Source organism: Peromyscus eremicus, chromosome 18 (assembly GCF_949786415.1).
Source record: "Peromyscus eremicus chromosome 18, PerEre_H2_v1, whole genome shotgun sequence".
NCBI lineage: Eukaryota > Metazoa > Chordata > Mammalia > Rodentia > Cricetidae > Peromyscus > Peromyscus eremicus.
The window spans coordinates 46,031,704-46,046,511 of NC_081434.1; the positions used below are offsets into that span (position 1 = coordinate 46,031,704).

The 14,808-nt window shown below is 41.0% G+C and overlaps 1 protein-coding gene across 3 annotated transcripts in view; it reads right to left on the reverse strand.

Moving 5' to 3' along the window:
- Positions 1–14,808, reverse strand: part of Washc4 (WASH complex subunit 4) — a 60,046-nt gene that overhangs the window by 35,466 nt on the left and 9,772 nt on the right. For 2 of the 3 annotated variants that reach the window (XM_059245177.1, XM_059245176.1), the window contains exons 8-14: positions 13,099–13,141; positions 12,597–12,700; positions 11,786–11,906; positions 9,151–9,274; positions 8,925–9,052; positions 7,318–7,478; positions 1,614–1,740 (exon numbers count right to left, since the gene is read on the reverse strand). In XM_059245177.1, the coding sequence (XP_059101160.1) occupies positions 1,614–1,740; positions 7,318–7,478; positions 8,925–9,052; positions 9,151–9,274; positions 11,786–11,906; positions 12,597–12,700; positions 13,099–13,141 (808 nt within the window). Of the gene's footprint in view, positions 1–1,613; positions 1,741–7,317; positions 7,479–8,924; positions 9,053–9,150; positions 9,275–11,785; positions 11,907–12,596; positions 12,713–13,098; positions 13,142–14,808 lie in introns of all 3 variants that reach the window. The other variant, XM_059245178.1, reaches the window with a different exon arrangement.

The following is a 14,808-nucleotide window of genomic DNA, read 5'->3' on the forward strand; positions in this document are numbered from 1 at the left end:
CATCTAGACTATTTAAAGACATACACACAGGAAGTAGGCCTCTTTTTCGGAGAGCTCTCTTGGCTGAAGCAGGATAGCTGAAGCAGGAAGGGTAAGGCTCTTAGTTCTGACCTCTTGGCTTTCTTCTCTGAATCGGCTCTGTGTTTCTTATTTAATAAGACGGTTGGTTACATCTACAGTCTTGTCATGTCCAAATCCTACAACTGACAAATGCACACAATCCACTCTAAACTGCACATGGGATATTTATCAAAGCTGTAAAAGCCAGGTATCTGCCAGCTTCAAAACAGTGAAATCACCTTAACTGCTATAAGTCAATAACAGAAAGATGAAGAAGGCAGGCCTGGTGAGATGGTTCAGCAGGTAAGGGTTCTTGCTGCCAAGCCTGACAACCTGAGTTCAATCCCTAGGCCCCAGGTGGTGGAGGGGAACCAACTTCCACAAGTTATCCTCATTTCCACTTGGTACCGAGGCACCTTAAGTGTATGTGTACACACACACGCACACACAAGATAAATACATGTAATTAAAAATAGTAAAGATAGCCGGGTGGTGGTGGTGTACGCCTTTAATCCTAGCACTCGGGAGGCAGAGCCAGGCGGATCTCTGTGAATTTGAGGCCAGTCTGGTCTACAGAGCAAGATCCAGGACAGGCACTAAAACTACACAGAGAAACCCTGTCTCAAACAACCAAAAAAAAATTAAATTAAAAAAAAAATAATAGTAATAATTAAAGATAAAAGAAATCCTCATGTATCTGGAAAGAAAGAAGTATCTTTTGTTGTTGCTGTTTTTCAAGACAGAGTTTCTCTATGTAGTCCTGGCTGTCCTGGAACTTGCTCTGTAGACCAGGCTAGTCAAACTCACAAGAGATCTACCTGCCTCTGCCTCCTGAGTGCACCACCACTGCCCAGCTTAAAAGGAGTGCTGTTTAAATGGCTTAGCAGTTAAGGGCAGTTGCCACCAAGCCTGATGGCCAGAGTTTGAGCATCAAGACCCACGTGATCAAAGGAAAGAACAACTCCCACAAATAGCACTCTACTTCCACATGCACACATACAACCAAACACACAATAAATAAATACATTTAAAAAAACTTAAAATTAAAAAATTAGTTACAATAAAAATGTTGATATATTTTGAACCAAAATGATAAAAGTGCAAAACTTACAGAATACGGCTAAAAAGTCCTGCTTAAAAGGAAATAGCTTTGAATAGCTATATGAAAAAAATCTAAGTAGTCCAGATCAAATACAAGCAAATCAATTTTTGTGGTTCTTAAAATGTTTTCTTTTTTTAAAATTTTTAATTCTCTCTGTGTGTATGCATGGATTAAACAAACATAAATGCAGCTGCCTAAGGGGCAGTGGCATCGGATCCCTACAGCTGGAGGTATAGGTGGTTGTAAGTCACCATGTGACTGGAATCAAATCTGGGTCCTCTGCAAGAGTTCAGCATCTCTTACCTACTGAGCCATCTCTCCTGCCCCTCAATTTATTTGAAATATAAAAACATATCCCTCCCTTTCACAGCTGTGTCCAAGTGTAACCTCTGTAAATTAAATTCACAAAGAAATTGCACCCAAAATATTCTAAGTAAGAAAATGCAACTACCTGTATAAAAACATTACATCTATTGGTGAGGTCTTCAGCAAATTTATCCATCCTTTGCTCTTTAGATAACATAGACTCCATTTTCATCATCCATGAGCTCACAAAGACGTAGTAAGACTGCACATCTCTAGCAAAGGAAAACATTGAGGTTACTCAGAACACAAACAAAAATAATTTCCATTTCTTCATCCTGACAAAAGTAAAAGCGTTCCTTCCAGCAGGAATAGTATGTTTCTGGCCTTCAAAAGAAATCCTATATGCATATGTAAATTACTAAACCTACAGATATTTACTGAGTGCCTATTCAAGCCAGGCACTAATTCCAGTACTGAGAATACAACAGATGAAAACTCCTGGCTCCATAAGCTTATATTCTAGAAAGGAGAGTTGTATAATAAATCAATAACTAAAGGCAAAGCAATTTTAAAATGTCTGGTAATACATGCTTTTTGGGGAGTGGGGGGATGGACCAGAGCCTGGAGTAGTTGTATAATTTTAAATAGGATGATCACTGTAGACCTGTAGTCTGGGTGATTTTGAGCCATGATGTGAACCAGATTGGTAGTGAGATGTGCAAACATGTCAGAGAAGAGAATATAAGGAGTGTGAGTAACAAGTGCAGACATCCCAAGACTCTGGGAAAGCTATCCAGCTTGTTTAGGTAATAACAAACACCCAATACGGCTGGAGCATAAAGAGGAGGGTGAGAGCAGAACAGCAGGTCAGAGGTGGGGGTGGGGTGGGGTAGGGAAGGGTCTGGGGACAGCCTTGTAGAAAGCATGAACTTCAAGTCCTCAAGGGACGCCACTGGACATGAATGGCCATTGACTCTAGCTGGTTTGAAGAGGATCGCTATCACTTTGGCGGACATGGTGACAATAAGCCACGGTGAGGTAACACCTATGGAACAACTGTAGCAATACGGGAGAAAGAACAACATCTTCAATGAGAGTAAGAACAGTGGATGTAGGGGCTGGAGGGATGCTCAGCAGTTAAGAGCACTTCCTACTCTTGCAAAGAACCCGAGTTCAGTTCTCAGCACCCACATGGCAGCTCACAACTGGAGTTCACAACTCCAGCTCCAGGGGATCAGATACCCTCTTCTGGTCTCAGTGGGAACTTACACATATATGGCACGTACAGTTAGACACATATGATTTTTTATTTTAAATCATTTTTAAATTAAAAAAAAGTAAAAGCAGCCAGAATCTGAATTTAAAAGCTAATGTGAATGCTCACACTATGCCAATCACTGTTTAAGCTTGACACAAATTAGCTCATTCAAACCTCACATTAACCTTATGTAGCAGTTAGAACACCCAGGCCCTCAGCAGAGGACTTCAAGTAAGGTACAAATACACCAAGCCCCATGCCCGTCACTGGGGGCTGAAAGCATCCTTACCACTATCATTTGACTCCCCTGTCCAGTTAAAGCATGCGCCTTGTCATGTACCCACGTTACAGGTGCTCCACTCCCCTGTCTGTCTCAGTCACACAGTACAGGTCATGTGTTAACTAAGTCTGCTTCCTCACCATTCAATACCTCCTCTTCCCTGGGAAACCTTTAAAAGTAGACATCCCGTGCTCCATCTGAAAGGACTGCAGCCTCTTACACTTCAGGCCCCTGTAGTACTGGCTGCATGTTAATAATTCTCCTGCCTAAAGAACCTTTCAATTCAGTGGTCCTACCTCTCTGTTCCTGCCCACCCTGTGAGTCTCTCCCCTTCTTTGCCTAAAACCTAACTATAGGGACTATGCTCTCGATTTTACAGAAGATGAAACTGTCACACAAAGTAGCACACCCACATCAGACAACTCATAAACAGTGGAGTCAAGATTAAGCCCCAATCTGGGCCCCTTTCCCATCACAAGGCTCAAGAACAAACGCTGATCCTGTCTACTACTCAGGATAAACCCCAGCAGCAAACAAAAGGCAGAAAGACAGGATAGGAGGGAGGGAGGAGGAAGGAGGACGGTAAAGAAACAGGAAAGGACAGGACTCACTGTCCAATGTTCGGCAGGCATGTCACATGGAAATTGAGGCAAAAAAAAACCCAACATTCTGACCATGGTAATACATAATCAAAAGCACTCAATCAGCCTTAGGTGAGACACTGTGGATGAAGCAGAGGTTTCTGTCAGTTCTGCTGCAAGTCTTACAGCCAGATGGCAGCTTATCACTGTCTCTTCAGGATTAAAAAAGTTGAAACTGCTTCCAGTTTTAGCTTATTTTGTTGTTGAGAGAGGGCACGGGGGTAGTTTTGTTTGGGAAGGGTCTGGCTGTGCAGCCCAGGGTGGCTTTGAACTTTTTATGTAGCCCACATTGGCTTCAAACTTGCAGTCCTGGAATTAAAGGTATATACCACCATACCTGGCTGCTTCAAATTTTGAAAACTATATTGACAGAATATAAATGGGCAAGCGTCTTACCAATTTGTTAGCTCCATTTTCAAGTATAAATGGGGAAATATTGAAGAAAAAATAATCCATTACCCAGTAAAAAGTAGTATCAATGTCTACACATCAACTTGAAGGGGTCACAAAGGCTCACTGCTCTAGCCCTCAAAGGCAGTTCTTTTCCAGTATCAAAATGGATCCACAAATTGTAAAAATGTTTTTACTTTTTTACTCTGGACTGGGGTGTCAGGGGCACTGATGGCAGGAAGCAGAGAACAGTCCCCCAGCTCCCTTGAACTGTCTTCAGACAGCTGTCACCTTACAGATTTCTCTCAAGTGACAGGACCAGCCCACCCCCACGTTTCATGTCATTATGGTGAACTTTAGGTTTCTTTGGCACAACTGCAAGGAAAACTAAAAAACGGCCATCCTTCTAGACCACAAAGCTCTTATACTGACTTTACAGGAATATGTTGAAACAAAAAAGCTTAGGGGTAGCTGGAGTAGCGGTATATTCCTTTAATCCCAGCACTAGAGAGACAAGAGGAGGTAGATGTCTCTGAGTTCAAGGCCAGCCTGTTCTACGTGGTGAATTCTAGAACAGTCAGGGCTAGGTAGAAAGACTATCTCGGAAAAAAAAAAAAAAAACCTAATCAAATAAAAAAGCTGACGGGTAAAATTTTGCCAGGTAAGGGGTCTTGGAAAAGAAAATATTCAATTTCCACCTACAAAAACTTCCTTCCCACAGCCTGCTGGGCTCCCAGCCATCCACACTGTCTACATGGCCACACAGAGAGCACTGATGTGTGAGCTCACCAAGTTCACTTCTCTAAGCCTAACTCTCCTCATCTATGAGAGTTCGGGTGAATAGCCAAGAGAAGCATGTGACACTTCAGACTTAAGAGCTGGACTATGTGGCTCTGCCACCTGCTATTAAAATGTCAACAAATCTAATCTCTGTATTCTAGGTTCTCATAAAATGGCAATACCAGGAGCATCTACTTCACAGGGTTTTCTTATTTATCATTCCTTATGGATGAGACAGGCAAAGTTTCTGAAAATTCCTGGCTTACAGTAAACACACCTTAAACTAAGTTGTGTTTATTATTTCTTACCTATGAAGATGGAGCAGGGCTACATGACTCGGTGTTCTTACAGTCTTTCGTGTAATGCCTGCTATGGCGTGCAAAGGTCTACTACAATGCTGGCAACTATCATAGTTATTATCTGTCATCTTCCCTTCAAAGTATCGTTTAGCCTTCTGGAGCCAGAGAGTTCAAATCCACTCCATCCTGATGCTGAATGCCTCTTCACATTCAGAGACACACCACATTTTGTCTCAGATTTCTCTAAAGGTTGAAGACTCCTTATGGCTTAAAAAGAGAAGACAAGTTTCCCAGTCCCTCTAATACCATCAATCCAGCTCTACACTACAAGACACTACAGCTTGTAGCCCTCTTCAAACCTTAAAACCTCCTGAGTTCCATCTCTAGCAACACATAGACATGACAGAGACAGACGACAGATAGACAGACAACAGACAGACAGACAGACAGACAGACACACACACACACACACACACACCCTCCAAACACCAGCTAACCAGCTATAATCTAAAAAGAAGTCAGTGCCATTGGGCACAATGGCACACACCTATAGCCCTAATGCCTAGGAGGCTAAAGCAAGAGGAGTACCAGACTTTGAGGCCAGTCTAGGCTGCATAGAAAATACCAACCCAGACAGCAAGATCCTGTCTTGAAGGGAAAAGGGGAAATTCAGTGAAATTCTGGAAGCACTAACTCCTTGGTGGAGCTAAGTCTGTAACCTGGGCACTACTTGTTAATACAATCCAAGTGTGGACTAGCATTTTAAACAACTCCATCAATCTAAAAGAACGGCAAACTTCTATGAATTAAAATTCCAACAACTTTTTTATTTAACATACTGCTATTAAAACCTGGTATCTGTCTTTCTGCTTAAATCCATGTCTTTAATCTAAATGGAAACACTGTCTCCCCAATTCTGTTTCAGGGCACAGCACTGCTGGTACCTGCCCTGAGTAGACCTGCATAAATCAGCTTTCTTCATCCACTGACCTATGGTTAAGCACAGGACACAGAGTCCTCAGACAGCTTAAGGGCTCTCTGGAATGCTGGACATTTGTCTTCCTCTCCCTTGTGCAGCAGAGGCCCAATTTTACCAAATCACCTATTTCTTTCTTTCTTTTGTGGGGATGGGGGGTTTCAAAACAGGGTTTCTCTGTGTAGCCCTGGCTGTCCTGGAACTCTCTCTGTAGACCAGGCTGGCCTCGAACTCAGAGATCTACCTGCCTCTGCCTCTGCCTCCTGAGCGCTGGGATTAAAGGCCTGCACCACCACTGCCCTGCACCAATCATCCACTTCCGTTGACGGTGATAAGATGCATGACCAACATGAGGCCAATGACAGAGTCCCAGAGCATTCCAATTAAACTATATCCAGGTTAACATGTTAGCAATGTACTCAAACTAGAATAGTTCATTACTAAAGCTGAGTGATGGTAATCATTGGCATTCTTCGTATAATTTTCTGTTTTATGCATTATTGAAAGGTACACAGTAAAAGATTAAAAACACACAAATAAAAGGACTGGGGATACAGCATGGGATACACTTGCCTAGGACTGCACGAGGTCTTGGGTTCAATACCTGGTATCATTAAGTAAATAAAAAGGTAAATCTCAGAAGAAAAAAAAAGTTGTCTTTCTAGAAGCAGGACTGAATTACAGGAAAGACTTGAGCTAGAGAAAATTACTTTTAAATTTTAGCTTTTGGGACTTTTGATTATCTGCACACATTAACTCTCATAAAGCATAAATTAAAAATAGTTCTAGCCTGGGAGATGGCTCAACAGGGAAAGGCACCTCCACTAAACCTGACACTCTAAGCTTGACACAGGGAGCCAAGCAGGTGGAGAAAACACACAACAAATAGTTTTAAAAAGAAAAGGGAAAATCAAAGTTCTTAGAAAGTCAACCTGTGGGCTGGAGCCGGCTCACTGACAGCACTTGCCACACAGCCTGAGGACCAGAGTCAGGATCCAAGCACTCACCACCCACACGGGAGAAGAGGCAACTCCTGCAAGCTGTCCTGTCTTTTACACATGTATACCTAGACACTCTAAATAAACTATACATAGGTATAAAAAAACAAAGACTCATCTGGAGACTGTACAACGTGGTCTCTTAGTATGCACACTTCATCTTGTGACAAGTACTTTCTACACAAGGTATCTAAACACTTCCTTTACAGTTGTTTTATAAAACTTACTTGGTAAGTGACTGAGCTTTCTGCTGCAGGAAGGTATCCCTGTGAATTTTAATGGCTTGAAGACTTTTTCTGTCTAGAAGTTTGGCAGCTGCTGGCATTTTATGAATCAGAAAATTATCAGGAAACCAAATAATATTGGCAGTTAAAGTGATGGCTGGCACCTGAAATAAAGGGAAAAGAGAAAATTATAGAATGCAGGTCCAACAATAATGTGCTTAGTAGTGTTATAATACACTGCGAATGAGTTCAAGACAAAGTAACTACCAAAATCTCAATATATTACAAGTCAAGTATCTTTTCCCCAAATGTCTTATTGTAGAAAGAATGAAAGCATTCCTACAGTTGATGGTAAGTATAACTTTATTCTGACTAAATATTAACACACACACAGATTTCACAGTAATTAATAATATATAAAAAGCAAAATGAAATTCATCCCTTCATGACTTTATTGCCAGGTCATATTAATAAAATACTAGAAGAAAAACAATCTTAAAGACAGCTAAGGCCTCGTGGTCTGTTATTATTTGATAGTACTACACACAAACTAAGTTTCAATTCTGAAGCCAAGTCATATCATGGAAATAGCACAAATGAAGATCAACAATGTAAAATGTTTCCACTTTACTGCTAAGAAAGAGGGCAAGAGGAGAAAACAAAAGGAAGAGGAAGGCAGAGTCATGTCAAAAGTACTAACAGGATGTCAATGTGACCAGGGCGTGCATGTGTAAGGTGCACTTCTGCAATGCCAGCACTCAGGAGGCTGAGGCAGAAGGATTGCTGAGACTGAGGCCAGCCTGTACTACACAGCAAGACCTTGTCTCAAAAATAAAGCAAATAGAAAGTTAATGCGCATGCGCGCGCGCACACGTTCATATGAAATGCAGTTATTTTCATTTACCATATTGCTCATTTGAAGAATGTTTGCACTCTAAAACAACACTATCACTGCTTTTATTTTTTGCATTTATGTGTGGTATGCATGTACACCTTTTCGTGTGTGGGTACACACAAGTGTGCACACGTGTGTATTGAAGCCCATGGTTGACACTAGGAGTCCCCCTCCGCTGTTCACCTCATTCGTCCTGAGTTCTACGACACATGCTAGTTTGTATCCCTAGCTCAGCAAGACATCATCTCTGCCTTCCCAGTGCTGGACTGAAGGTGGGCTGCCATGTTTACATGACATTCAATTCAGTGAGTTCTGGGAACCTGAACTCCAATCCTTACAGTGTACTGCAAACACTAATCTATGACGCTATGATGCCTCCTCCCCAGCTCTACTGTTTTTTGTTTGTTTGTTTGTTTGTTTGTTTGTTTGTTTTGAGACAGGGTTTCTCTGTGTAGTTTTGTGCCTTTCCTAGATCTCACTCTGTAGACCAGGCTGGCCTCAAACGCACAAAGATCCACCTGCCTCTGCCTCCCGAGTGCTGGGATTAAAGGCATGCACCACCACCGCCCGGCGTCTACTGTTTTTTTTAAACACAGTTACATTTCATAAAAGGTAACTTGCTCTTTTTTAATTAACTTCTTCTTAGCACTTTTAGATAACTAGCTTTATCAAAATTTACATCACAAATTGAAAATAAAAAGTTTCAAGTTCTTACCTTCTTACAAATGTCCAATAAAGACTTATAAAACTTTTTATCAACAGTTCGAAAAATCTGAAAGTGCAGTACAAAGAGCCCACAAATTCCAACATACTTGTCTCTCTGGTCAATTTCAGAAGGTTCACCTTATAAAGGAACAACATAAAATACAACAAGCTGGTTGAATCAGGCGTTTAAGGAAATACAAACTTGATAAACAACTCAAACACGAAATTTACATTACCAAGTTTGGCTTCCACATTTGCAAAAATTGAGCGAATGCTATGTGCAAATTCTTCCGCAAAAGTGCTATTTTTCGACACAGATATTCCTCCATTGAGAGAATCAAATTGCTGTTCAATACAAGCCTGGACAGGAAACATTTAAAGAGAAATTCAGACTCTCAGTAACAAACTACCAAACACCTAGGTAAGGTGAACTGCTTTTGTACTCATTTTAACTACAAAACTGGGTCTCATGCTCTTTAATATCTAAATGCTGTGATGGGGTGTGTGTATGTGCCGACAGTGAGCGCCATCATCCGGCACTCAAACCCCAACTGAAGAGATCCAAGTGAATCTCAAGAGAGGAACAGAAGAAATCACTGCTCATGTACTGGAAAATTTTTTTTTTTCTTTCCCTTTTTTGTGGGGGGTGGGAGGGAGAAAGGATCTATGTAGACCTGGCTGTCCCAGAACCTGCTATGCAGACCAGGCTGGCCTCGATCTCAAAGATCTGTGTAGACGAATTTCTAAACAGTCTTATTAAATAAGAAACACAGTCAAATATAGGGGTAAAAGCCACAGAGATCAGGGAAATAGTGAGAGTCACCAGCTAACCTTAGCTCACCATGTCGCCATAGCTTCCCAAGAGAGAGCTACTTCCTGTCTACTCAGGCTTTTATTGCCTTGCTGTTCTGCCCTTTCATTGGCTCTCAGCCCAGCCACCTCACTTCCTCATCATTGCCTGTCTGTACAGACCTCCAGGTCTCTATGGTTGGTACTGGGATTAAAGGCGTGTCACCGCGCTTGGTTGTTCCCTAGTGTGTCCTTAAACACAGAGACTCTGCTTGCCATGTGATGGATTAAAAGCGTGTGCTATCACTGCCTGACTTTTGTTTATGGCTTGCTATGTCCTCTGATCTCTAGGCAAACTTAATTTATTGACATACAAATAAAATATCACCAAAGATCAGCTAAAAGCATTTTCAAAATTTTATATGTACAAGTGTGATGCCTGCATGTATGTCTCTGTACTGCATACATGAACCGCCTACAGAGGGCAGAAGAGGGTGTCAAATACCTTGCAGCTGGAGTTACTGATGGTTGTGAGCCAACATATGGGTGCTAGGATCTCTCCAGCTGCAACATCTTTTTTCAAAGAGTACCCTTTAGGAGTATCCATCCATCCATCCATCCATTTATTTTATAATTACTTTCTTAGCATTTCTTCTCCCCTCCCCTTTTGGGCAGGGTCTCACTCTGTAGCCCAAGCTGTCCTCAAGTTTATGATAATCCTGCTTGAATTTCCCAAGTGCTAAGAGATAATGGGCATGACCCACAATGCCCAGCTCCTAGCATACTATATGTAGAAATGTCCCCAGGAAAAAAAAAAAGAGCAAAAATAACTACATTTAACATCTAAGAGATTAATAAACTCATTTGGGGCCAATCTGTTCAAACTGTGCTAACATAAAACTAAGCCTAACTGCTGTGGGATGTCCTGTATGGCAAATGTGTTGCTGATTAGTCAATAAATAAAGCACTGATTGGCCATTGGCTAGGCAGGAAGTGTAGGCGGGACAAGGAGGAGAATAAAGCTGGGAAGAGGAAGGCTGAGTGAGAGAGACACTGCCAGCCGCCATGATGACAAACAGCATGGGAAGATACTGGTAAGCCACGAGCCATGTGGCAAGGTATAGATTAATGGAAATGGATTAATTTAAGCTGTAAGAACAGTTAGCAAGAAGCCTGCCACGGCCATACAGTTTGTAACCAATATAAGTCTCTGTGTTTACTTGGTCGGGTCTGAACAGCTATGGGACTGGCAGGTGAAAGAGATTTGTCCTGACTGTGGGCCAGGCAGGAAAACTCTAGCTACACCTAACTCTGAAGCAGACAAAAGAGAACACAGTGTCATTTCTAGCAGGACACCACCCGTCAGTACTGCTGAGGTACTGCCTCTGTGTTGTCAATACATCGAGGAACTAAGAAGTATCATGTTTCTAAGTGATTTTAGTTCATTTCAATTTAGAAGGTGTTATCTGTGCACATTCACTGAGTGTACAGGAATTGACTAAGCTTTTATGTTGTTTTGCTTTGGGTTTTGATTTGTTTCTTGCAGGCCTGGGATTACATCTAGGACCCTAAGCATGCCAAAGAAGTGAGTACCCTACCACTCAACTGCATCCTCAGCCCTTCAGACTTTTTAATCTTAAAATCTAAATCTAGAAGCTAGTAACAAACATAATATTTAATGCAAATTACTATGTCTTAGATTTTAAAGTCCTTAGATTTTTGTCTTTATTTTCGAGATGGGGTCTCATTCTGTATCTCAAGGTGACCTAGACTTCACTCTGTACCCCAGGCTGGCCTTGGAGTCTTGGACAGCTTCCTGTGTGCTGGGATTACAAGGGTGCATCACCATGTCTGACTCAGTTTTATATTTTTGCACAGTTTAATTTAAAAACCCTCTTTATAAGTAACTTTTCATTTTGTTTACTATTAGATTTAATATACTACTAGTATATTAAAGTTATACTTTAATATACTAATAATGAAATTTTTTATAAGCCAAAGCACTTTCTAAAGAAAGGAAATTCGAAAGTGTTCTACAAAAGTGTCCCACTGTAATTCTGAGCTGCACCAACCTCCACTTACCTGGAATATCATTCCATCAAGTAACTGCCCTTCTAGCTTCAGCAAGAACTTTTCAAGTGGCTTTAATTTTTCTTCCTGAATCCCAAATTTTGAAGGGTTGTGATGGACAGACTTCAGTAACCTTGTAGGAGATTTAAAGAAAGATCTTACATCTATCTAATAAATTCTTAAAAGCTAAACATATTCCAAGAAACTAAATTTTGTATTTATTATTCTTACTTGGCGCTCCACATTGGAAAATGTGAATGGAGCAATGCCAATAAAATTTTTATGCTTTTTTTAACCATCTTATATTCAGTTGCTCTGTATAAACCAAGCGTTTAGTGACTACTTATAAACTGAATAAGAATTTAAAAGAATGTTCCAGGGTATGTAATAAGATGAAATGAAATGCAAGGCAAAAATTTCCACTTGAACAGAACTCAATGGGGAAAAAAAATGTAACTGTTCTATAACATGTTGAGAATGCTCACTTATATCAAGCTTATAAAAACTCATCTAAAAACGGGGCTGACTGTCTTCATGAAATTACTGGACATGACAGTGCTGGAGAATTATTTCAGTGATTAGGAGCTGCTCTTGCACAGAAAACCCATCATCAGGTGGCTCACAACAGCCTGTGACTCTGGCTCCAGGGAATCCAACTCCCTCTTCTGGTCTCTCTAGGCACACACACCCACGTGCAGACACGAATTCCTTTTCAACATAGATCCCTAGGTCTTGCTAAGAAATAAATAATCTACATTTGTTTAGTTTTTACCAGAACTAACACGTGAGCCATACAAACTATTGAAAATATTAGTTGGCGTACCTTTTGTACATAGTCCAGTGGTCTTTCAGTGTCACATGATTATCAATAATTTCATCCAGGGTAAGCAAAACTGTTAGCAGTTCTCCCAAGTGCTCATACATAGTCTGTCAAAAAACCTTTAATGATTATCATTTAGTCACTAGTTAGAAGTCTCATGTGAACGTTTAAAGCAAAACATGTTTGGGTTCATTATTAAATTAGTGAAAAGAGGCATCATTGGGTTTACTAACTACAGATCTGAGCTTCAAATGGTACTAGCCTACACAGAGTATATTTTACCTCATATTTCTTCCGTTATTGTGACACTGTAGATGTGTTCACTGACAACAGAAAATCTGCAGTGGAACACTACTGAGAAAAACTACAAGTGCCAATTCACAGTAAGAGCTGCCTCGTCAACTACACAGACAGAAGGGAACACAGAAACAAGAATGGGGATGCTAGCATTATCATACTTCCTAATCACACAAATTCCAAAGTCAAATAGAAAATTAACTTTTACCTGAAAATGAACTCCAGTTGTCTCTATAATTTTGGGTCCTATCCTATAATAAAATAATACCCAAGTTACAAAAAAAAAAAAAAATCCTTTATGGTCACAGTTCATTCTAAATTCAAGAATCAGTACAGGAGCAGAAACTCTTTGAATTGCAGTATGTATTTATCTTAAAGTAGCAGGCAATACCATGTCTGGGCTACCCCTGCTGTGCTCCATTCATGAGTCAAGCCCTGACAACTGGCCAGAGACCTGAGTTTTTTAAACCTAAAGTATGTGCCTTGGCATAAAAAGTAAGAGGAAACAAACTTGATGAATCATTACAATTTCTCAGTTACCAACTATCATCTTTTTACTCTATCAACACTGGTACCCGGGAAAAGACCTTAAGAAAAAGTCAGACTCATTAAAGCATTAAAAACAGCATTAAAGCAATGCATCACGCTTCTAGGGCTTTACCACACTTACGTCCTACAACTTCCTCAATACATGCAGTACTTATATATCAAACTACATATAAAGTATTCCAGAATACAGAACGCACATTTAAAATTGAACTAAAAAAAATCTTTAAATATTATCTTTCTATAGCAGGACTAAGGAAGAGAGTCCTCAGGATTCCACCCAGAGTGTGGGGCGACCACTCATTTGCAGGGTGTGTGGGGTATGGGGGTGTAAGGCGACCACTCATTTGCACTGAGTGTGAGGGTGTGGGGCAACTACTCATTTGCATTGAGTGTAGGGGTGTGGGGGGACCACTCATTTGCATTGAGTGTAGGGGTATGGGGGGACCACTCATTTGCATTGAGTGTGGGGGTGTGGGGCTACTCATTTGCATTGAGTGTAGGGGTGTGGGGGGACCACTCATTTGCATTGAGTGTAGGGGCGTGGGGCGACCACTCACTTGCATAGAGTGTGGGGGCTTGGGGGGACCACTCATTTGCAGGGTGTGTGGGGTGTTGTGGTGTGGAGTGACCGCTCATTTGCTCTGAGTGTGGGGGCGTGGGGGTGTGGGGCGACCACTCACTCACTCCTCACATAATGATCACTTGGGTGAAGAGCCCGAATACACAAACACCAGTTGATCAGAAGCACATCAAGTGAAGTGGAATGTGTACCTCACCCACTTATAGACTATGACACAGATGGTACAGGAGGAACAATGGACTGCCGACCACAAAGAACAGTACCAAAGCTGCCATGAGATCTTGGGAATGCCACCTCTGGGTCTTGGCTCTCATTAAAGTGTGAGTCATATTCCTCAGCAGTGTACAGCAGATGAAGAGAAATTAATACAAAGAACTGATCAAGTGTTAGATATAATTTCTGGTGATAAGAACAGCAAGGGCACTATGAAAATTTGGTCAGTTTTCTTAATTTCGGGGACATCTCACCTGGAAGATCATAAGAATTTTAAGTTCTTTTTCAGCGTAGACTGCCTACACTGGCTCCATCCCCAAGACTGTGTAGTTTAAGAAAAGTCACATGACCATTAAATGTATGCAGGAAAAAAAAACACACTACTCGTGAACTAATTCTCTATCAGCTTTTTTCTATCATGAAACTTCTTTAAAATTCTTGGGCCAACACTCTCACACAGACAGAAATCAGGTTCATGAACTTAGTGAAAACTGCATTTCCTTAGTGTATAAATATGCACATTTAAAAAAAGGAATACACACCTCCAGCAGTATCTAGACATCCTAAGCGTACATA